General features: G+C 36.0%; 1 protein-coding gene across 17 annotated transcripts in view; it reads left to right on the top strand.

Annotated features, from left to right (window-relative positions):
* The window catches only part of KDM6A (lysine demethylase 6A), a 236129-nt gene that overhangs the window by 190342 nt on the left and 20220 nt on the right, over positions 1-25567 (top strand). For all 17 annotated transcript variants that reach the window (XM_033201802.1, XM_033201801.1, XM_033201800.1 and 14 more), the window contains 10 exons: positions 2549-3327; positions 10723-10852; positions 12411-12516; positions 13134-13339; positions 16253-16317; positions 16392-16466; positions 17152-17300; positions 19578-19692; positions 23459-23646; positions 24449-24590. In XM_033201802.1, coding sequence (XP_033057693.1) covers positions 2549-3327; positions 10723-10852; positions 12411-12516; positions 13134-13339; positions 16253-16317; positions 16392-16466; positions 17152-17300; positions 19578-19692; positions 23459-23646; positions 24449-24590 — 1955 coding nt within the window. The remainder of the gene's footprint in view (positions 1-2548; positions 3328-10722; positions 10853-12410; positions 12517-13133; positions 13340-16252; positions 16318-16391; positions 16467-17151; positions 17301-19577; positions 19693-23458; positions 23647-24448; positions 24591-25567) is intronic.

The following is a 25567-nucleotide window of genomic DNA, read 5'->3' as shown; positions in this document are numbered from 1 at the left end:
GCAAGTACTCTAAAGAATTTGTAGCTTAAAATACCTTGATTTGCAGATAGAGAAGATGTAATAAAATCGTTACTTTGTCACATGTCTGCATATTGTAATCAGTGTATTTGTTAAATAATTAGCCTCTGAATTAAATATTTTATATTTGATGAAATTTTAACTCACCTACCCAGACTTTGTTGGATAATATTTTAAATATTGATATGATTATAATGTGCAGTATTTTTACTTTATGAGAAATTGTCATGTAACTTACAAATTTCAACCTTCCTTTATTATGATTGAACTTTGTTACTTATTAAATCATTTACAACTAATTGCACCCCTTTACACACTCATTGGTGTGTATCAACTTTTTTTCTTTTTTGAGTTGGAGCCTGGCTCTGTCGCCCAGTCTGGAGTGCAGTGGTGTGATCTTGGCTCACTGCAACCTCTGCCTCCTAGGTTCAAGTGATTCTCCTGCCTCAGCCTCCTGAGTAGCTGGGATTATAGGAGCCCACCACCATGCCCGGCTAATTTTTGTACTTTGGTAGAGACACGGCTTCACCATTTTGACCAGGCTGGTCTTGAACTCCTGACTTCAGGTGATTTGCCCGCCTTGGCCTCCCAGTGTGCTGGGGTTACAGGTGTGAGCCACTGCACCCGGCCAATGTGTATTAGCTTTTAATATATCTAGTTTTTTTAGGTAGATAAGCCTGTTGAGTAAAAGCATTAGTTTACAATTTTCAGCTTCAGAAACTGATTTTGGGAGCATGCTAGCTGATTTTAACTATATGATTAAATGCACCTTTTAGTATATAAATATCTTGTCATCAGCTATAGTTTTATTCCTTTATAGCTTATTACTGACAAAATTCTCTAACCTTATTGCTGAAGTAATCTCAACTCCAAATGTAAACTCGTTTTATGATTCCAATGTTACTTTAATCAGTGTTGCTGAAAAATTGGCTGTCTTATTTAATCATTTTGTCAGTAAAATGAAATGAAAATATTCTTCTTAAAGAGGTTTCTCTGTGACACCAGAGGCAAATTTCAGGTAAAAATTATACATCTTAGTTCCAGTTATCATATTTTCTTTTTTTTTTTTTTGAGACAGAGTCTCGCTCTGTCGCCCAGGCTGGAGTGCAGTGGCCGGATCTCAGCTCACTGCAAGCTCCGCCTCCCAGGTTTACGCCATTCTCCTGCCTCAGCCTCCCTAGTAGCTGGGACTACAGGCGCCCGCCACCTCGCCCGGCTAGTTTTTTGTATTTTTTAGTAGAGACGAGGTTTCACCATGTTAGCCAGGATGGTCTGGATCTCCTGACCTCGTGATCCACCCGTCTCGGCCTCCCAAAGTGCTGGGATTACAGGCTTGAGCCACCGCGCCCGGCCCAATTATCATATTTTCATTCTATTAAATGCCCTAAGTGGTCTTCCTCTAGTCTTAAAACTTATGTTAACTGTTACTATACTGCCCCTCAGATTGCTTTAACAGTAGCAGTGTATTTTTCTAAGTTTTCAAATTAATGAAAATGAAAATTAATGATAAAAATGAAGTTTATCTCAAAGTCATTAGTGGAGACTTAAAATATCTTTTCCCCCCCCTTTTTTAAAAAGAAAAAAAGAATGGCAAGGTCCTGCTCTGTCACCCAGGCTGGAGTGCAGTGGTACCATCTTAGCTCACTGCTGGCTCAAACTCCTGGGCTCAAGAGATCCTCCCACCTTGGCCTCATGTGTAGCTGGACTACAGGCACACTTGTCAACATACCTAGTTTGTCTGCCTGCTTTCCTTCCCCTCTCTCCCCTCTCTCCCCTCTCTCTCTCCTCTCTCCTCTTTTTCTTTTTTTTTTTTTTTCTTTTTCTTTTTCTTTTGTGGAGACGGAGACTCATTGTGTTGCCCAGCCTGGTCTTGAACTCCTGGCCTCAAGCAATCCTCCTGCCTTGGCCTTCCAAAGTGCTGGGATTACAGACATAAGCCACTGCACCAAGCCTATCTAGTCTTCTAAATATGTGTGAATGGATAGATGGGGAAACTTTAGGTATTTTTTGAAATATTTTCATAGATTCAATAGTTCTCCCTTAATTTTGAGGATAGCTACTTTAACAGTAGGATTTGAATTACAGAAGATTATATTTTTAATGATAATTTTAAAGGCTTCATGAACTCACTTTCTATATTAATCAATTTTAACAGATCACAGACCAGTGAGAATTAGTTTATGTTGATCCATGGTCATGGCTTTTCGTTATTAATAATGATATATGTCTATCCATGTCTGATTTAGATGAAAATATGTATATTGGAACTTAAAATTTGTAATGCTTCGTCTGAAGTAGTTTATTCTACACTAATAATGGAGTCATTTTAGATAGGAAGGAAAATTTCTCTAAAGATGTTAAATACTGACTAGCTAAGTTACAGATACTTTTTGGTAACTTTAGGACTTGGGTCAAATTATCTTACATAGTTAGATATTTATTTTTAGTGGCTTTTCTCTTTAATGTTTTAAATTCTGTACATTCTCAGTTTGCTTAATATTAGATTTAAACTATTTTTCTTTCTTTTTAGGGGCTTCACAAAGGTCAGAGTTCACATTCGGCAGGTCCTAATGGTGAACGACCTCTCTCTTCCACTGGGCCTTCCCAGCATCTCCAGGCAACTGGCTCTGGTATTCAGAATCAGAATGGACATCCCACCCTGCCTAGCAATTCAGTAACACAGGGGGCTGCTCTCAATCACCTCTCCTCTCACACTGCTACCTCAGGTGGACAACAAGGCATTACCTTAACCAAAGAGAGCAAGCCTTCAGGAAACATATTGACGGTGCCTGAAACAAGCAGGCACGCTGGAGAGACACCTAACAGCACTGCCAGTGTCGAGGGACTTCCTAATCATGTCCATCAGATGACGGCAGATGCTGTTTGCAGTCCTAGCCATGGAGATTCTAAGTCACCAGGTTTACTAAGTTCAGACAATCCTCAGCTCTCTGCCTTGTTGATGGGAAAAGCCAATAACAATGTGGGTACTGGAACCTGTGACAAAGTCAATAACATCCACCCAGCTGTTCATACAAAGACTGATAACTCTGTTGCCTCTTCACCATCTTCAGCCATTTCCACAGCAACACCTTCTCCAAAATCCACTGAGCAGACAACCACAAATAGTGTTACCAGCCTTAACAGCCCTCACAGTGGGCTACACACAATTAATGGAGAAGGGATGGAAGAATCTCAGAGCCCCATGAAAACAGATCTGCTTCTGGTTAACCACAAACCTAGTCCACAGATCATACCATCAATGTCTGTGTCCATATACCCCAGCTCAGCAGAAGTTCTGAAGGCATGCAGGTTAGTGTGGGAAAGTTCATCAAAGTGGAAATGTTTGACTACTAGCATGATCAGAATGCTGAAATTTGGATCTTTTAAGATATAGGAAGTAAGCAAAAGATGGGGTAGTCATTCATCTGAAATAAGAGTTTGACAGAAGCTTTGTTATGCTTAGATGTTGTGGTCAAATCAGATGGGAGAAGTATTCCTGTAAATTGCTTATTTTGAGTGGGTGTGTCTGGTTGTGCTATTACTGCCCTCTACCGGTTACTAGGGTTGTCAGCTTCAGGGTGATTGACTTCACTTTGGGGATTTAAACAAGAGAATGGGTTAAATCTTATTTGGCCAAATACAGCAAGGCTGGAAAATCCTGTTGGTTTTTTTTTTTCTTTATTTTGATCAGAGCCTATTAAATGTTAGGCTAGGAATGGACCCCGTCAATTATCAAGGCTAGTCTTTGCTTACAATTGAGAAAACTGGACTGTTTTATTTGAATCTAGAAGAGGTTATAAAACAGGCAGAAGAGGAAGAAAGAGGTCAAGGGCAATGGGCAATGGGCAATGGGCAATGGAGAGACATGACAGACAGTCAGCCATTCTGGAAGGAGCCAGACATATTCTGCTAGTCTGGGAGGGCAGGGCCTCAGAAATTTACGAAGAAATGAACCTCTTCTGTCCCACAAAAGAAGAATCAAAGGATCAGGCAGCACCATCTTTCTCTGATATTTGGAGGACGTATAGATTCTTACTGGCTTTTTCATTGTATATGGCACATACATAATTTTTCTCATTTACTTGTAATTGTTGTCCTCTATAAGTGACTAAATCTTGAATGAAACTTAGTTAACATACCTGGAACAAACAAGAAATAATTCTGTAATATTTTCTGATACATTAAATTTTAAATTTGAGCAGACATATAGTAGATTTTAAAAAGATCTTTTTTTGGTTCTAGATTGTCATGATATATAGAAAATAACCATTCTATAAATAGAAAATATAAACATTAGCTCTAGTTTGGCTGCATTGACCATTTAATATAGCTTTTACATTTTAAAGTTCAAAGCAATTCTTATTTATAGCCATATAAACCTCTTCCTGCAGGTGCTAGTGCTTATATGCCTTATTTATTGTTATCTAAAAGTGTGATTATCTTTTCTGTTGTTCAGATTATTTTATTAGAAGGTATCCTGGGTCTACCGTTAAATGTTTGTCACTGACAAGTGATTGAGGTGAAATTAAATTTTATTATTTGTATGTAAGTTTGCTGCTTGGGAGGGATATGGGGTAGGAGCAGTGGAGTATGGGGAAAAAATTTCAATTAATTAATTTAAATTTATCACTTTAATTGTGACACTAGAACTTTACTGTAAATTACACTATAGTTATTTTTATTTAAAGAGTTCGAGCATTTAAAATACCTTTTGGTCTGTGTTTTCTTTTCTTCCCCCCCCTTTTTTTTTTTTAAGACAGGGTTGCGTTCTTGTTGCCCAGGCTGGAGTGCAGTGGCGCGATTTCGACTTACCGCACCCTCTGCCTCCCAGGTTCAAGCGATTCTCCGGCCTTAACCTCCTGAGTAACTGGGTCGGATTATAGGCATGCACCATGACACCTGGCTAATTTTGTATTTTTTAGTAGAGACGGGGTTTCTCCATGTTGGTCAGGCTGGTCTCGAACTCCTGACCTCAGGTGTTCCACCTGCCTCTGCCTCCCAGAGTTGCTGGGATTACAGGTGTGAGCCACCACACCCAGCTGGTCTGTGTTTTATTTTCCATTAGTTTCTATTTCTGTTAGTTTCTATTTCATTATTTCCTGTCAAATTTTAACTATTTAGCTGTTATTCTGACATAGACTAGAGCAGAAATTACATCCTTTTTTATATATATTTTTTTCTTTATTGGGTCCACATTGTTGGCAGCATTTTCCTTAGTGACCTACAACATGGTGATTACTGTAATTAATCTTAACTGTGTTACACGATTTTTTAATGTCAGTAACTTAAAAGTGCATTGGATGATCTCTAAATGAAATTATTCTAAAGCATGTAGTGAGGTTCTTGAGTTCCTAAAATTTGTTCCTTTAGAAATTTTTATATTATGTTTTTATATTAGTGTTTTTTAGAAGTTACACTATCATTCACTTCAACTCTGGGCCTACACAAAAGAGGGAGTGTTGAGATTAAATGCTACACTTGGCTCTCCTTAGACACAGTGCCTTGATTCACTGCCAGTTTGACTGTCTTCTACCTGCTCCTCACTCATCTGCTGGGGCCTCTGTCCTGTTTCCTAGGTACTGCTGCTCTCACTGCTGGAGCAGGGCCTTTCTCTCTCATCCACTCTCTGTAGATTCAAGACAGTTGCTAGAAAATGGGGAAGATTTGGAGGTTCAAAACTAACATCATGAACTGTATGGGACCTAAGGAGGAATATTGTCAGAAAGAGTTCCACGGAGCTATGTTCTGTTCCCCAAGTTACAAACTGTGTATAATAGCAGTTTTCATAAGTTTTGTATTAATAAAGCTTTATGCTATAGGTACTTAGTTGATTGTGTTTCTTTTTTTTTTTCTCTGTCACCCAGGCTGGAGTGCAGTGGTACAATCTCGGCTCACTGCAAGCTCCTCCTCCCGGTTTCATGCCATTCTCCTCCCTCATCCTCCCAAGTAGCTGGGACTACAGGCGTGTGCCACCACACCCAGCTAATTTTTTTGAATTTTTTTAGTAGAGACGGGGTTTCACCGTGTTAGCCGTGGTCTTCATCTCCTGACCTCGTGATCCACCTGCCTCAAAGTGCAGGGATTACAGGCGTGAGCCACTGCGCCCAGCCGATTGTGTTTCTTAATGTATTAAAGATTATAATCTTCCATCTCATTTTCCAGGCATATACGAACATTTATTTCAGGGTATTTAAGTACTTTTTTAAGTTTTATTTTCAGCTTTTAACTTGAAAAGGCAATTTTGCCTTATTATGGAGACTTAATTTTATATATATATAATCTTGTAAACAGCTAGATTCATCAAAACACTGTAGATCCCTGAGGTTACTGGGTTATTCCGGTAAATCCAGGACTCAATTACTGAAGAGACAAAAAAGTGCTCTGATAAGTTGGAGATAAAAATCTTTTGAGGCATAGAGAAAAAGGTAAGATGGCAAATGATAGGTGTCATGTTGTTTGCCATTTCTGTGTTCTCTTGATGGTGGCCTGTGCTGGGCAGGAGTCCAGAACTCAAGGGGAAAATAACACAGGTACAAGAGACTTGACGTCTCTGGTCTAGGAGCTTCCTAACAAAGGATAACTAAAGTGTAGATGGGTTTATCACAGAGCACATTTTCACCATTTCTCTACCTACCAAATGATATGAGTAAATTTGATAAGTTTAAGCCAATATTTTAAATGATTGGGCAACAATTAATATCCCCTACTCTGACTTTTCTCAGAGAGATTTTAAAAACTGAGAGAAAAGGATTTAAGATGGGATAAGCTCTAAATCCATTGCAAAATCTGCTTATTATTATTATTATTATTATTTATTATTATTATACTTTAAGTTCTAGGGTACATGTGCACACCGTGCAGGCTCATTACATAGGTATACATGTGCCGTGTTGGTTTGCTGCACCCATCAACCTGTCATTTGCATTAGGTATTTCTCCCAGTGCTTTCCCTCCCCCCGCCCCCCACCCCACAACAGGCTCCAATGTGTGGTGTTCCCCACCCTGTGTCCAAGTGTTCTCATTGTTCGGTTCCCACCTATGAGTGAGAACATGTGGTATTTGATTTTCTGTACTTGTGATAGTTTGCTCAGAATGATGGTTTCCAGCTTCATCCACGTCCTTGCAAAGGATATGAACTTATCCTTTTTTATGGCTGCATAGTATTCCATGGTGTATATGTGCCACATTTTCTTAATCCAGTCCATCATTGATGGACATTTGGGTTGGTTCCAAGTCTTGCTATTGTGAATAGTGCTGCAATAAGCATACGTGTGTGTGTGTCTTTATAATAGCATGATTTATAATCCTTTGGGTATATACCCAGTAATGAGATCACTGTGTCAAATGGTACTTCTAGCTCTAGATCCTTGAGGAATTGCCACACTGTCTTCCACAAGGGTTGAGCTAGTTTATACTTCCACCAACAGTGTAGAAGTGTTCCTATTCCTCCACATCCTCTCTAGCATCTGTTGTTTCCTGACTTTTTAATGATCGCCATTCTAACCGGTGTGAGATGGTATCTCATTGTGGTTTTGATTTGCATTTCTCTGATGACCTGTGATGATGAGCATTTTTTCATGTGTCTGTTGGCTGCATAAATGTCTTCTTTTGAGAAGTGTCTGTTTATATCCTTTGCCCACTTTTTGATAGGGTTGTTTTTTTCTTGTAAATTTGTTTAAGTTCTTTGTAGATTCTGGATATTAGCCCTTTGTCAGAATGGGTAGATTGCAAAAATTTTCTCCCATTCTGTAAGTTGCCTGTTCACTCTGATGGTAGTTTCTTTTGCTGTGCAGAAGCTCTTTAGTTTAATTAGATCCCATTGTCTATTTTGGCTTTTGTTGCCATTGCTTTTGGTGTTTTAGTCATGAAGTCCTTGCCCATGCCTATTTCCTGAATGGTATTGCCTAGGTTTTCTTCTAGGGTTTTTATGGTATTAGGTCTAACATTTAAGTCTTTAATCCATCTTGAATTGATTTTTGTATAAGGTGTAAGGAAGGGATCCAGTTTCAGCTTTCTACATATGACTGGCCAGTTTTCCCAGCACCATTTATTAAATAGGGAATCCTTTCCCCATTTCTTGTTTTTGTCAGGTTTGTCAAAGATCAGATGGTTGTAGATGTGTGGTATTATTTCTGAGGACTCTGTTCTGTTCCATTGGTCTATATCTCTGTTTTGGTACCAGTACCATGCTGTTTTGGTCCAAAATCTGCTTCTTTCTTCAACTCCTTTCACCACTTTGGATTTTTATATGGAATTTTTATTACTTGGCTTCAGGTGTTCTAAACAGTGTTGGACATTTACACATTCAGAAGATAAAGTCTATTCCTGTTATCCACAGCCCTGCCCTTTGCATTGGGATTGGTCAATATATTTTAAGTGGAAATAGCTTATATTTGCTATGCAGAGCACTATATATGTCATCAGTTCCTTCAGGGAAATTCCTTTGTGTTTGAAACTTGAGCTTAATAGGCAGGTAGTCAGCGTTTCAAACACAATAAGAAACTTCTAGGTATGACTTGTATGCACTATTGGGTACCCCTTTATTTCCATATATGTAGTTCGTTTTTAAAGTGCTGGTTATTTTTTAATCTGATTCTTGTTTAGTTTATCTTAATGTTGCGGTGGTCAGTAGTATACATTAAAAGGCAGTTATAATACTTTTTCTTCTTGCATGTCTAAAATTGTAATTGCAACATTCAATTGATTGAATTATCAGCTCCCTGAAAGTACTAGTCATGCCCCGCCTTTTTCTTTTCTATTTTAAAATATTGGCAACAACATTTTCCATTGTTTTACTTTCTCGTTTCTCTTTTTTAATTGTTAGGGAGCTATAGAAATGGTAGAGACAGAATTCTACTAATCTGTCAAACCTTGTTTTCTAGTCTTGTCTCTCAGTGTCCAGTATGTTGTAGAAGCTTACATTTTGGTGCCACATTTAATTAGTTTGAGACGCTCTTTTATAGCACAGTTTTAATACATGGTTCATATATTTCAATTTCTTCAAAATAGTAACCATTTACTATACAGTAGTATATCCATCTCCTTTCCTAAAAGACAGATTTTCTGTATTCTGAGTCATATTTTGCTTATATTCGATAGAGTGGCAGATATACAATTCAGCATGAAAACTATTATTTATGTAGATATTGTAACTGTTTTATCTTGCATTGGTTTAATAATAATACTTGAATTGTTTCTTTCCCAGTCTCACCAAAAATTCTCTACATGTTAAAAGCAAAAATTTGATGGAGTTCGTAAATTGGTAGCATTTTATACCCAAATCTAAAGGCTTAAGTGTATATCTGTCTTTAAATGTACAAGGCACATGTGCTTTGTGGAGAGAGATTGAAAACTAGTTTTGGACAGAAAATTTATTCAACCTTTAACCTTAATTGTTAGCTGAACGTAAAATTTCAGTTTAATAATATTTTCATGTATTTTCATTTAAAAGTCAATTATTTTAAACGTAAATCATTCCTTTGAGGCCTGCCATGAACTTTTTTCTGTTTTTACTTGGAGTTGTAGTTGAAAAAAATAAGAAAGTAACACCTATGGTGCTATTTAGTATAACATCTTAAAAATCTATGGCAGTGAAAGTTTAAGGCCTAGTTTTCATTAGTACCAACCAAAACAGGCTAATTGGTAACACTTTGTTCAGTGTAGCAAGATAAGGAAAATAAATTCAACCTGTTTTATTCTGCAATTTGTGATGAAAGTAGCTAATTCCTTCTTAAGTAAAGTTACTGAGTTTTTTGACTTCCCAGTATAATTGAAAATTTCAAATTATTATCTGAATTTAATATGTTAAGAGTACTTGATATTTTAATGCATTTATTGCTTTCGAATTTGTAATAATTCGGTGACGAAAGTTAGTTAACCTGGAGTGGTTTGAAAGCTCAAATTATTTCTTGTTGATTTTCTAAGTTTGGTAGAAACGTTGGAAATGTCTTTCTTGCTTGCACTAAAAGAATTATTATTGTTAGGGAATTCTACCCTATCTTAAGAATTTATAATTTTAACAGAGTGATACCTTCATCAACCTAAATACCAGTAAGTAATAATTATATACAATGTCAGAGAGTGGATAGCAATTATATCCCTTGTTTAAAAATAAATACTGTAATTTGCTGTATAAGTTACTAGATTGGCATCTTGCTGAATTTTATTAGTCAAGGAGTTGCACAGGAAATTTTTTCTGATTTGAGTAAAAGGAAAAAAATCTCAGGTTTGAGAGTTGTTACAAAGATACTCTGATTATGATTGCTAAGATGAGACATAGGAAAAGAGACATTCTGTTTTTTGCTATTATCTAGAACTTTTTTGGTCAAGTTAATATTTTAACATTGATGGAAAAGAATGTGATGGTAGAGAGGAAATTGTAGCTCATGTTTGTTGTTTAGGTGAAGAAAATAAATTGGAAAATTACGAACAAAATAAGGAATGTCATCAATAATTTATATGTTGTGATATCTTTTATTTTCCTTCAGTGGAGGATATATAGGCATCAAGTCTTTGCTGAAATTAACAATCGTTCTTAGTGTTTTTCCTGATGGATCTACATCCCACATCTCATGGACTTGTGCAAATGCCTAGTAATTTAATTAGGACTTAATTCAGGATTCTTTTTTTTTTTTCTGTTTTCCAAATAAACGTACAACTGATTTATTTATCCCTTCTTCTTCTTCTTTTTTTTTTTTTTTTTAAGGAATCTAGGTAAAAATGGCTTATCTAACAGTAGCATTTTGTTGGATAAATGTCCACCTCCAAGACCACCATCTTCACCATACCCTCCCTTGCCAAAGGACAAGTTGAATCCACCTACACCTAGTATTTACGTGAGTCTGAATTGACTGACTGGAAATAAAACAGTGTTTGCAACTACCTGTCTTTCATAAAATCTTTCTTTAAATTTATATGGATGCCCTTTAGGAAACATTACAGTTATTGGCAGCAGATTAAGTATTTTTTTGGGGGGGAAGATATATTCAAAAAGATTTTGTAATAACACTTTTAAAAGACCTTCTCAGCTATTAACTGTGATATTAGAATCATGAGAAATATTTTTTATTGCTCTAATTTTGAGCAGTATTAGGAAAAAGCTACCTAAAAGTGTAACGTTTTTTGGGTAAACTGGGTTTTAAATCTGCATTCTACTTAGTTATGTGGACCTTAAATTCATTCCGTTTTATACATCTGCCCCCCAAAAAAGATATTACCTTCAAAATAAGTGAGAACGTAAGTGTGATAGTAGATATATGTCACTAAAAAACTTAATAGGCTATTTAAAAGTAGATACTAGTTTTACTTTACAGAAATATAGGAATCTGATATACGAAGTTGTTAAGAGTTCAGTCAAAGCAATTCCTATTTCTGTTTCTTCCAAATAGATCTTCCTACCCTATTTCCTTTCATTTTCCTGCTTCTATCCCAAATCAAAATTTTTTGTAAGTATAAAGTTAGGGTAGTATGTGTATAGTGATCTTGCATCTGTAAAATGGTACTGGAGTTTGTTTTATAGATTTAACCCCTTTGCCCTCTAGAGGCCAAATATTATCATATTAATTCTTCCTCCAACCAGTCGTTGTTTATCCCTTACTATGTAAGGGAAGCACTGGGATAGACATGTAAAAAAAACTTGTAACGTGAGCTCTGAGGAGAAAAAAAAAATGCAAAATTAAGTTTTTATCTTTCATGGGTCCTCTTCAGTCTGCTTTCTTTGATAATATTTGTTTAGGCACAATTTTTTCTTCTTCTTTTCCTCTCTTTTATTGTGATTTTTAAAAAACACATAGCATAAAATTTACCATCTTACCCATTTCTGAGTGTGCAGTTCAGTACTGTTAAGCATATTCACATTGTTGTCCAACCAATCTCCAGAACTTTCTCATCTTGACAAACTGGAACTACACACTGAACAACTCCCCATTTCTCCCTCCTCCAAGCCCCTGGCAACTACCATTCTACTTTCTGTTTCTATAAATCTGACTATTCTAGATACCTCATGTAAGTGGAACCATACAATATTTGTCTTTTTGTGACTGGCTTATTTCACTTAACATAATGTCCTCAAGGTTCATCCATGTTGCAGCATGTATCAGGATTGTCTTTTCATTTTAAGACTGAATAATATTGAAACACTTTGATTTTGAAGTTTAATTTCAGTTTCATTTCTCCTACATAGTTTTGTCATGATAAAATGGACAGAGAAATGTATGTGGTTACTATCTAATTAAAACTAGAATCAAAAGTCATAGTGATAACATACTGTCAAATAGAAATAGCACCCCATAAAATGCATTATTTAAATTGTGAAAAATAATATTAATTTGGAGCATAATATTTAAATAAAAGCTCTGTTTTCCTGAGATCTAACCACATATTTTAATTTTACAGTTGGAAAATAAACGTGATGCTTTCTTTCCTCCATTACATCAATTTTGTACAAATCCGAACAACCCTGTTACAGTAATACGTGGCCTTGCTGGAGCTCTTAAGTTAGGTAAGCCTTAAATAAAAAAAGGAAAAAGTTTGTCTATTTCTTTCGCTATCTTTTAGCTTTTCAAGCACTGGCAGAAACTTTTTTTTTCTTTTTTTGTATTTTAATTTTTTTTAGTACTAAGAATGAGAGAGAGTATGTGTGTATATCACTTCTTTAATCCGTGATGTGAATATATTGTTGGTGACACTGGTTACTGGCATTCTGTGGTGGTTTTTAAATTTAGCTATTATTTGGGTCCATTTACATAATTGTGATTTAGGTTAATAGAAAAAAATTGATTATAAAATGTAGGTGAAATTTGATGCTGCTAATAAATACTGTAGTCCCATAAGTATTTCCTGGCATCTGCAGAAATTAAATAAATAAATGAAATTTCAGTCCTTGCACACTTAATTCTTTCTCGGATGGGATAACATAGCAGTTATATTCAAGGCTTCAGCTAATGGTTCTGCAAACTTGGCACGTAGCTCAGGTTGTGCAGAGGCCCTAGTTTTTTATGGGAACTGGATACAGTACCATAAAATGCTTTACCTTCTTCCTTTAAAAAAAATACAAGCACTTAAAATATTATCCCAATATAATTTTCATTTTTTAACTACATTTATGTATTCATGAAGACCTGGGACTTTTCTCTACTAAAACTTTGGTGGAAGCTAACAATGAACATATGGTAGAAGTGAGGACACAGTTGTTGCAGCCAGCAGATGAAAACTGGGATCCCACTGGAACAAAGAAAATCTGGCATTGTGAAAGTAATAGATCTCATACTACAATTGCTAAATATGCACAGTACCAGGCCTCCTCATTCCAGGAATCATTGAGAGTAAGTATTTGTATCCTAAAGATTATTTTAGGACTTTAAAGATGATTTTACTTTGGAGTTTTGAAAGGACACATTACTTTTATATGCATCTCATCATTTTATGTTACATAAAATACTTTGTAAGTGCTATCCAGTTTTCTTGTAGGTATGTATGTATGTATGTATGTATGTATGTATGTATTTTGAGACGGAGTCTCCCTCTGTCGCCCAGGCTAGAGTACAGTGGCACGATCTTGGCTCACTGCAACCTCTACCTCCCAGATTCAAGCGATTCTCCTGCCTCAGACTCCCGAGTAGCTGGGATTACAGGCACGTGCCACCACGCCCAGCTAACTTTTTTGCATTTTCAGTAGAAACTGGGTTTCACCATGTTGGCCAGGCTGCTCTAGAACTCCTGACCTCAAGTGATTCGCCTACCTCGGCCTCTCCCAAACTGCTGGGATTACAGGCGTGAGCCACCACGCCCACCCTCAGTTTGCTTTTAGTAAAGTCTAAACAAACCCATGGGTTCATGAAGTAAATATCATCATGGGGAAATAGAATTACTGTCTAGTGAAATATCTCCTTCATTTCTGGGATACTTTTTTTAGAGCAGGGTTTCTTAACTTCCGTAGTATTGACATTTTGGACTGGATAATTCTTTATTGTGGGGGGACTGTCTTGCACCTTGCAGGGTATTTATTAGCATCTCTGGCTTCTCAAAAATATCTCCAGATATGTCAAATATCCCCTGAAGGGCACATTCACTCCTGATTGAGAACCACTAATTTAGAGGATAAACTAAGTCTCAGGTTTATTTTATGCTTGCAAAATCCCGTCTTGTCTTCCCTTTTTTTTCTTCTGCCAGATTAGTGTTATCTCATAGACAACTCCTGCAGGAAACATTAGTGTTCTTCTTACCAATCCTAGGCTGTAAGAGAAAACTGAAGGAGGAAATTAAAAAAACAAAAATATAAAAATCAGAGGATTATTATTATTAAAAGACCCATATAGCCCTTTCAGCACTGAAGCATTACAAAAATCCTCTAGCACTATAATGAGAACTTTGTGAATTCTCCTACAAAGTGAACATAATACATCCAAATAAATGAGTTTATTAAATGTATTACTCAAATACTTATCTGCACTAAGTTGTTTGTTCTTCACATATCCTACCACTGATAGTATGTGGCTGAAAGTCTTTAATTTGTGATTCATTAGATTTGCTTGTTGTCTCTGTTTAAAATTCTGCCAACTCAGATTTTCAATCAAGATAGCATTTCTACCTGTAAATTGTGTATTTGTCTTCCTTCCCCACTTGCCGCTCCCTATATACTACAAAGAAATTCATCCAGTAAAAACTATCCCGTGACTTTACTGAGTTCCAGTGAATTCGTTGTCCATATAAATCTGTAGTTCAAACTTTCAAGAGACTTCAAGTACCTGCTAATATTATAGTCAGGATAGAGTAAATAGTAAGAAGGAGTCAAAGATCATCAAAGGAAAATTTGGAGGAAGAGTTGAAAAGCAAAGATAGTAAGAGGCAGTCTATTTAAATGGGGAGGGTTCCATAACCAAAGAAAGCATGGGGGTTTTTTGTTATTTTTTTGAGACGAAGTTTCGCTCTTGTTGCCCCGACTGGAGTGCAATAGCGTGATCTCGGTTCACTGCAACCTCTGCCTACCGGGTTCAAGCAATTCTCCTGCCTCAGCCTCCCGAGTAGCTGGGATTACAGGCATGTGCCACCACATGCAGCTAATTTTGTATTTTTAGTAGAGACGGTGTTTCTCCATGTTGGTCAGGGTGGTTTCGAACTCCCAACCTCAGGTGATCTGCCCACCTCGGCTTCCCAAAGTGCTGGGATTGCAGGCGTGAGCCACTGCACCCGGCCAGCATGGGGTTTTTTAGTATGCTTTAAGACATGGACCATTACATATGAAAAGTTTGACAAATGTTCAGACACTATACATTTAAAGGAATGGAAGCCAAAGGTCAGAAGTACTGCTAACTTAGAAATCATAAAACAGTGTTAACAGATACCATGTCCGTGACTCAGGAGTTGTAAATAAAAGTAATATTTGCATTGAAAAATACCTGTATTTATCCAGCACTTGAATTACCAATGTCAGAAACATTTTGTCATTTGTGTATAATTCTTTGTGGAATAAAGACCCCCTGGAAGAACTTTTCGTTTGTTCATAATCAAGAATAAAAAGTATCTTACCTTCTACTCTTACACATATATAGTTGTGTACACATGCACACACCTCTGCTAGCTTATATCATTTATAATCAAGATTGGGATGTCCTAGGCCTTTCAGCTTTACTCAAGTTTTCTCTCCTCTTGAAAATGGGGCAAGTATGAGAATCTGTAATAAAACGTTGTGGCTAGTGGAGGAAGTTGGATACCATGCCGGTGAGATTCGACTTTTCTTGGGTATTTATTTATTTAATGTGGTGTTTGAAGAAATTTTCATGTGTAAGAGGCCTATAGAAACTTAGTTTCAAGGCCAGGCGTGATGATTCACGCCTGTAATCCCAGCACTTTGGGAGGCTGGGGCCGGTAGACAGCTTGAGCGCAGGAGTTTGATATTAGCCTGGGCAACATGGCAAAACCCCGTCTCTACCAAAAATACAAAAATTAGCTGGGCATGGTCATGCGCACCTATAGTCCCAGCTACTCAGGAGGCTGAGGCAGGAGAATCGTTTGAGCCCAGGAGGAGGAGGTTGCAATGAGCCAGGATCACACCACTGCACTCCAGCCTGGGCAACAGGAGTCAAACCCTGTCTCAAAATATTAAAAACATGAAACTTAGTTTCAAAACACAAATAATACTATTCAATCTAGATATGAATTTTTTTTTTCAGTTGTATGGTGGAAAGGATTGCCAGTTGTACAACACTAAACTAGAATGCTTTTTGCTTAATCTATAGGAAGAAAATGAAAAAAGAAGTCATCATAAAGACCACTCAGATAGTGAATCTACATCGTCAGATAAGTAAGTCATTTTTAATGTCCACTTAGTATTTCTTTTTAAAAGGCATGTTTCTAATCCTGTGTCTCTTTTTTAAGTTCTGGGAGGAGGAGGAAAGGACCCTTTAAAACCATAAAGTTTGGGACCAATATTGACCTATCTGATGACAAAAAGTAAGTCCTTGTAGTAATATTTCTGTGAACTGATGCAAAGAGTTATCCTGTGCTAGATTGGGAATTCTCTACAATTTCCTCTTCTGTTTCATTTCTTTTCTTTTCTTTTTTTAAGTTGACATGAATTTAGCTAAACTTTTTCTGCTATATTTTACAATTGAAATTTTAAAATTTTTTTTTTTTTTTTTTTTTCAAAAATAGAGATGGAGTCTCACTGTGTTGCCCAGGCTTGTGTTGAACTCCCGAGCTCAAGGGATCCTCCCACCTCAGCCTTCCAAAGTGTTGGGGTTATAGTTGTGAGCCACTGCACCTTGCCAGATTTTTTTTTTTACCTAAAACTTTTCTACAGTTTTTCATCAAGACTCTGACTATATGCTAATTATGTAATCACAAAATTATATTTTTAATTATATGAAATAGTTACATGAAAATGTATTTATAAAATATAATTGTACAACTGTTAGTATTTTTTCTTTTATTTACTTGGTCAATAATTTTTATGCCTATTTTTGTTGGGAAGTATTCTTTGGAAAAATTTAAAAATTTAAGCTTTTTCCTATGGAAAAGTAAAATATTTATAGACCTAATTGTTTTTCTGATTGGAACCCAAGAGTTTTGAAGAAATGGTAAACTTCCACAGATACTTGTAGCAGAGTTTCACTTTCGATGTGTTATTTTATTGCAGGTGGAAGTTGCAGCTACATGAGCTGACTAAACTTCCTGCTTTTGTGCGTGTCGTATCAGCAGGAAATCTTCTAAGCCATGTTGGTCATACCATACTGGGCATGAACACAGTTCAACTATATATGAAAGTTCCAGGGAGCAGAACACCAGGTAATTTGTATGAACTCACATACCTTGTTAAAATTGAAAACAAAATCAAAATATGAAACATGCAAAGACAGCCAGGATCTTGTCATTTATAATGAATAAAACTGAACGAGTTGTTCCTGTTATAATGTTAGACTTTTTAACTGGGCTCAGATTGAGATTTTTCCCCTTTTCATTATCTTTTTTTAGTGTAATAGCCCAGAAACATTATAACAATTTAATCTGGAAAGGGGTCATTGGAGCACCACTGGGAAATAAGTTCTTTTGGCCTGAAGACTCTGTTGTCATTCCCATCTGTTGCAGAGAGTGATGGGGTGCAGTGTTTTTTAATTTTTCTTTTAGCCCAAGTGACAATAGAAAGTATGTTTTATATGTAACCGAATGCACATGTATGTATACAACAGCAGTTTTATCGAACAGTATGTTTTCCAGTCTATTCCATTCTGTTTCATTTAAAAAATAAAGTGTAGGTTGCAGTTTTCCAAGTGGATCACAACTCACAGTTTAAAAATAACTTCATGATGTGGAGACATCACTAGACTCATTCTAATAACTAGTCTAGACTTTGCCACTAATTAGGCTTGTCACTTTTGACAAGTTACATTTCTTCTTTAGGTCTTTTTCTTCATTTGCAAAGTGAATTACATTGTTTTTAGACTTAAATTTTCTATCCAGTACTGAAGTACTATCTTCTTTGTGTTCCTTTGCATTAACATGAAATTTCACAGGGTGATATTCAAAATATTTAACAGTTGCTACAATCCCAGCACTGATATCAGTTAGAAGAGATACTGTTGATAACCAGTTCAACTGTACCAATATACTGTGAGCTGCAGGTCTCCCTCAGGTGCTTCTCTTTGCTACTTGATGCAGCCATGGTTTGAAAATCAGACTGCTTCCTTCTTTGTTCACATTCTTACTGAGTCGTGCTTAAGAATTGTTTGAAAATAGGGCTGTGCTTGCTTCTGGGTAAAATGGGTCAGTGGTTCCCTATCCCGGCTGCTGATTTGATTCTCCTGGTCCTTTGTTTCTTTTTCTTTTTCTTTTTTTTTTTTTTTTTTTTTAAGAGACAGGGTCTTGGTATGTCACCCAGGCTGGAGTGCAGTGATGTGATCATAGCTCACTGTAATCTTGTTTGACTGCTGGGCTCAAGTAATTCTCCTGCCTCAGCCTCCCAAGTAGCTAGGACTACAAGTGCATGCCACCATGCCTGGCTAATTGATTTGAGGTTCACATAATGACTTCAAGTTATCCTTCCCTCTGGACCTCCCAAAGTGCTGGGATTATAGGCTTGAGTCACCACACCTGGTAGCTTTTAAAAAAATATGTAATTAATTAATCTCTAGGATTCAGATCCATGCATGTGGGTGGGTGGGTTGGTTTTTAACTGAGGTCCCCAGAGGATTGTAATACACAGCCAGGATTAGAACTATTGGTTATAATTGTTATCCTCAGACCATTAGAAGCCAGTTCTGTCCTATTTTATCCATAGTCAGGTAAAGTGCAAAGAGTTCTGGAATAAATGATGGAAGAACTATATTCTGCTCTGTACTCTTATCATTGGACACTGATATAAATGTTGGGCAAAAAACATTTTGAGTACCTTGTTATGGGGTAAGCACTGTTCCTGGAGATTAGTTCATAAGGAAAGAAATGGTAATGATATCTATAATAGCTAATATTTATTGTTTACTGTATACAGATGGTCCCTGAGTTGAAATGGTGTAACTTATCACTTTTGGACTTTATGGTGGGTTTATCAGAGTATTAAATGCATTTTGAACTTAAGGTATTTTTCAGCTTACTATGGGTTTATCAGGATGTAGTCCCATCTGTAAGTCGAGGAGCATCTGTATTAGGCACTGTTTTATGCATTCATTAGTTTATCAATCTTCAAAACAGCCCAACAATTTATAGAGATTATTATTATCTGTTCTTACATACAGGGAAACTGAGTCAGAATGGTTTACCAACTTGCCCAGGTTCATGTAATGACTAAGCCAAGGAGCCTGGCTCCAGAGCCTAATCTCTTAACCATGATTATACTGCCTATCATAGAAGCTCTTACTGAGTATGTTAGGAGTTGACACAAAAATGCTACAGTGATGAAGAACTAAATACTACTACAGTGTTCTCTGTTGAGCATTTGTAAGGTTTTGTTTCCAAAGATCCATTTTTCTATAAACTTATAGTGTGAAGATTAATTTTTTTCTGTATAAGTACCGTGTGCTAACCGATTGCGCCACTGGAGCTCCAATTTTTTTTCTTTTCACATTTCAGGTCATCAAGAAAATAACAACTTCTGTTCAGTTAACATAAATATTGGCCCAGGTGACTGTGAATGGTTTGTTGTTCCTGAAGGTTACTGGGGTGTTCTGAATGACTTCTGTGAAAAGTAGGTTTCCAAAGTAAATTTTCTTAAAACACGTACTAGAAAGCAGTAATTGTAAAGGACAACTTACCAAGCTGGTTATCCTAATGGATACATTGCCAGTATTCACTTACCATTCAGCAGAGAATTCATTTTAAATTATTTGATTCCAAACCTCGTATTTTGTGTTATTGGAAATACTTTTAAGAAAGATGCCATGAAACAACTTCATGCAATAGTAGTACCCATGAATTTAAGAAGATAGAAAAGTTGAGTTATTAGTTAATTTTTAAAATGATGCATACTTATTCATTTGAAAGGTGTGTATTCCAAGAAAAATTGTTTTGTTATAAATGGTTTTAGGAAGTAGAAGGAATTCTTTATTGAGCACCTGTACAGGCTGTGAATAACTCAAGCTTGACCATAATACCCTTTGCCATATCATGATATAAATTCTTTTTAAACTGACAACTTTTTCTAGGAAGAAATTTTATAAAATGTATTATTACTTTATTTTTTATTTTTAAATAGAGATGGGGTTTCACCATGTTGCCTAGGCTGCTCTTGAACTCCTGAGCTCAGGCGATCCACCTGCCTGGGCCTCCTACAGTGCTGGATTACAGGCGTGATCCACCACATCAGCCCAGATTTTGTTTTCTCTAGTTGAAAGAATTGGATAGTTCCTTTCCTTAAGATCTCAGAAATAGCTTTTATTTATTTCTGTGTCTTGCGTTAAAAAGTACTTTGGAATTTTTTTTTTTTAGTTGGTTTCAATTTGATCATTTGTCTAGATAGAACCTTATTCTCTTTCTTCTTTTCTAGAAAGTGCTTTATTATATAAGGACCTGATATTTTCATTTAGTAATAACATTAGAAAATTAGTATAGGATGAAAATACACATTATATACGCATTTGGTGTTATGCCCCCACCCCAATTAAAGGGGGAAGAAAACCCACAGGAAACATTTACATATGAGATTACTTTGAAAACTAATTATACACGTATTCCACATACTAACTTCTTTATGTTTATTTTTTCCTTTTTTGAGACGGAGTCTTGCTGTGTTGCCCAGGCTGTAGTACAATGGCACAATCTCAGCTTACTGCAACCTCCGCCTCCCAGGTTCAAGCAATTCTCCTGCCTCAGCCTCCTGAGGAGCTGGGATTACAGGGGTGTGCCACCATGCCCTGCTAATTTGTGTATTTTTACTAGAGACAGGGTTTCACCATATTGGCCAGGCTGGTCTTGAACTCCTGACCTAGTGATCCACCCACCTTGGCCTCCCAAAGTGCTGGGATTACAGGCGTGAGCCACCACGCCCAGCCCCATACTAACTTCTAATTTCTTACTTTGGTTTAAGAATCTTTGCTTAAATATTTGGATTTAGTAAGAAGTGCATCGTAGTTAAAAAACAAAAAAAGATACTAATCCACAGTTTCCTTATATAAAAGCAAGAGATAATTACCTTATATTGTCTTCACTATTCATATACTGGTTTCCTTCAGTGTAAGAAAGCCAAAGATAGGGAGTTTTAAAGCTTCTAATGTACTGATGAAATAACCTGATCTACTTTAATCTGTACTTTTTTTATGGACCAGCAGTCCAGTAGCAGCAGAGAAAGAACATTGTTATATGGGAAATCTCCATTGTGCTATAGAAAGATTTTTATTTCTTGAACTTTGAGTTAATACTATATTGTTGCAGCTATAATACAGGAATCCTTATTCATTGTTTCTGAGTAGGGACTGGCTATTTTTAGGGTGTAGTTTTTTTTCCTATCTAAATGGAGAGGCGTCTTGGGAAAAAAAGATAATTAGAATAAGCAGATGACATCCAAAAAGCTTGAGCTTAGGGATAATAATAAAAATATCAAGTTAGTAGGAAGGGTTAGGTAAATTTAATAACTCAGTTGTGAAAGTAGTACTTGCTTCTTCAGCGTTCACTGTAATTTTGTTTCACGTAAAGATTGTTGCTTTTGATAGTGACTATATACTGTATCTGTAGTTTATTTTATGGCTTTAAATAATACCTGTCTTGAAATAACCATTCTTTTGAATATATGATAAAAATGATGCATGCTTTTTGGTAAGTTTGATTTTTTGGGCGGGGGGTTTCTGTTTGGGATTACTTGCTTGCTTTTGGATAAAAAATTTTCTCTAATTTTGTAATGACAATACATGGGTGAAATAAGGCTAGGATTTGTGTTTATAGCCATTTTTTGCTTTATAGGCAACTTTTTCTGGACTGTATCTACTTGGCCTTGTCACACACAATAAGCCCATCCTTATCTCTTCGCAGTTAGGCTACCATTTTCACTCTAGTCTAAACCTTCGAGAGTAGCCTTGCATTTTTCAAGAGAGAAAAAGAGAGACTAAGGTTCTTTCTAGATCATAGTTTGGCAATTTATTTTCCATAAAGGACCAGATAATATTTTCGGATTTGCAGATCATATGCTGTCTGTCACAACTGTGTCATTGTAACAGACACAGTCAGAGATAGTACGTAAGTGAACGGGCATAGCTGTATTCTAATAAGTTTTATTTATAGAAACAGGCAGTGGTCTGAATTTGGCTCATGGACCATAGTTTGCCAACCCTTGATCTAGATAAAAAATTAAATTTAAACCAGTAAAAACAATTGTATACTTTCTCATGTGCTATAGCACAAGACAAATAAAGTAAGATTATTTCTTAGATCTTACGAAAAGGAACATTTTTACTGTGTAAGTTTTTCTTTCCCCAAAATATGAAATTTGAAGTAGTTAATTCAATTTTATAAAGTTCTTTTATGGGAAAAGTGGCTATGTGGTTTAAAAAGAACTTCATATCATGATGGAGAATAAGAAGCCAGATATTAAAATAAAAGCTTAATAATATGATCTATGGAATGTTTCCAAAGTATATTGGTAGTAGTAGTCATGATTATTTGTGCATGTGCATGATTGTTTGTTTTTGATAGTTGTTATGAACTGCGTAGTTTTAATCAGCTAATCATCAAAGCTATGTGGAGTCTGACATCCAGTCTCCTTTTCCTCAGAAATTAAGGGAAGTTCCTGGTACTTGTACTGCCACAGTGTTCCTGTTTATGGATTTAAATGACTTGATGTCAACTCTACCTTCCATTTACCTTTTAGGGATTTCTAGGTGCTCCAGGCAGAAGGCTTCAGTCAAAAATAGTCTTTGTTGATATGAAATTAAAAGTTAACTTATGTGTTACTTGAAAGTAGCTTTGGATTTCATTTGGATCTTTGAAAAATCAATTTAAGATGGTAATACTGGGCCAGTTCACTTACTACAGGTATTATAATGCCTGTAATCCCAGCACTTTGGGAGGCCAAAGCAGGCAGATCTCCTGAGGTCAGGAGTTCGAGACCAGCTTGGCCAACCTGGTGAAATCCCGTCTCTACTGAAAATACAAAATTAGCCAGCCGTGGTGGCAGGCGCCTGTAATCCCAGTTACTCCGGAGGCTGAGGCAGGAGAATTGCTTGAGCCCGGGAGGCGGAGGTTGCAGTGAGCCTAGATGGAGCCACTGCGCTCCCACCCAAGTAACAGAGCAAGACTTGGTCTCAAAAAAAAAAAAAAAATGGTAACACTGATCTTTAGTAATTTAGTACTCAACCATAATTACACACTCTTTATATACATACAGCAAATCTTTTGGCACAAGCAATTACGTTTCAATAAAATGAACAAGTGTTCATTAAAAAAATTTTTGATGTTTTCTTCCAGTCTTACTAGGAGCTTCTTAATATAGTTGATCCATTTACATTATTTTCTTCTTATTTCAGAAATAATTTGAATTTCCTAATGGGTTCTTGGTGGCCCAACCTAGAAGATCTTTATGAAGCAAATGTTCCAGTGTATAGGTTTATTCAGCGACCTGGAGATTTGGTCTGGATAAATGCAGGCACTGTTCATTGGGTTCAGGCTATTGGCTGGTGCAACAACATTGCTTGGAATGTTGGTCCACTTACAGGTATTATAAAGAATATGTTTTAAAAAAAGTTAATTTATAGAGGATTATATCCAATCGGTCTGTTCCTTTTTTCTTGAAAATATAACTTACTAAAAGGTGTAAGAAGAATGTCTCCTTGCATAGAATTGCAATTTGTAGTACAATAAATTAAATTCAAGTTAACAAATGGAAATCTAAGAGCGCAGATATTAGCATAAAACAGGTTTATGGCTTTAATATACATGAAGGGTATAATAATAATTTTTAGAGTGCTTGGTTTTATTTTATTTTTTAAAAAAAACCCTTATGAGAGAAAACAAAGTAGAAAATTTATTCTTTCACATTAAAAAAAATCTAGTATTTCGTATGAATAGCTCTGTAATGTCAAAATCTGTTTGAATTACGTCTGCCTTCAGGCAGTACTCACTTAAGGTTAAGAATGTGGAGTTTAGAGCCAAAAAGTCCTGGATTAGGACCAGGATCTGGCTCTTGTAACTTTGGGCAAGTTATTTAACCTCTCTGGTCCTCGATTTCTTCATCTGTATAATGGAAGTAATGAAATTAATAAGGTGATGGTGAAGAGTAAATGAGATAATGGGTAAAACTAAAAATAACACAATGCTTGGCATATAGTCATAGGAAGTGCTCTTTATATGATTGCTAATATTATTACTACTGTAATTATAAAGCATAAAAATTATTTTTATAGTGTTTTGAGGTTTTTCAGAATTGATGTTGAAGATATCACCTGAGCAGGTGATAATGGTTATCTTCATATCTTTTGGTACTTTGGGTTGCTTTATAACTGTTTTTTTTTTCCTAGCCTGCCAGTATAAATTGGCAGTGGAACGGTACGAATGGAACAAATTGCAAAGTGTGAAGTCAATAGTACCCATGGTTCATCTTTCCTGGAATATGGCACGAAATATCAAGGTCTCAGATCCAAAGCTTTTTGAAATGATTAAGTAAGTCTTTTCTAAAACTGCTGTAGTCCCTCTCTTTTCGGGGAGTGTTAACTATTAAGTTTTTTTTCTCCCTTAGAATTATGTTGACATCAAAGCACAGTGGTCCAGAAGTCTAGCAGAATGTAATATGAGAATCCACATGTTAAAAACATTTTTCCCTTGCAACTAGCCCACTATGGTACAGAAAGGAAAAAAAGAAACATATGATTATAAATCAGTAGAGTCACAAACCTGTGCTTCTTTCCCATTTCCCTCAGAACCACCTGATATCCCAGGATAACTTTAGTTTTAATATTGAAAATCTACCATTAGTAACTTGAGGGGAAAATGGCATCACAGAATATTTGTTGTCACAGACAAATTAGCAGTTAATATAGGGATTTGACAAAAATGCTAATTTTTAAAATTTTAATTAAATCATCTATCTTTTAAAGTATCTCTTTTCTGAGCTACTTAAAAAAATTTAGTATAAGTTATGTAAATTCTTATCTAGGACCCTAGTTTGAATACATATGTACCAGTAAGCTTCACATTTTTTTTCACAGTTTCTATCTTAGCCATTTTGTAAATCTATTTAGAGGTACTATTTTCAAACAGTGCTATATAGCAGTGTTTCCCTAAACTGTGTTTTCCACTACTAGCTCTGTCCCCAAAAGATGGGAAATTCTGGCTAAGGAAATATGGGAAATGATAGATTAAAGTTCAGCAAGTGGACAAGTCCTTTATTTTTATTTATTTTTTGTAAAATATTTTAGATACTGTACGTGTTAATGTAATTTGTGAATGAGGGAGAAGAGTTACAGTGTACAGTATTTCCCAAACTTATTTGACCAGTATCTTTTGAAGAATTAGTTTTCTCAAAAGCTCATTTTGGGATACACTGCTTTATATTCATTGATTAAATAAGTTTGTCTTAGTCTTTGTTAAAATAGTGTTTACATTAAGTATTTCTCCTGCAGATAATTTGGTCAGCATGT

This window comes from Trachypithecus francoisi, unplaced genomic scaffold, assembly GCF_009764315.1.
Source record: "Trachypithecus francoisi isolate TF-2019V2 unplaced genomic scaffold, Tfra_2.0 Lachesis_group6, whole genome shotgun sequence".
In the NCBI taxonomy this organism is placed as follows: Eukaryota; Metazoa; Chordata; class Mammalia; order Primates; family Cercopithecidae; genus Trachypithecus; species Trachypithecus francoisi.
The sequence above is the reverse complement of the archived record's forward strand: the minus strand, read 5'-3'. Positions and strand labels throughout refer to the sequence as shown.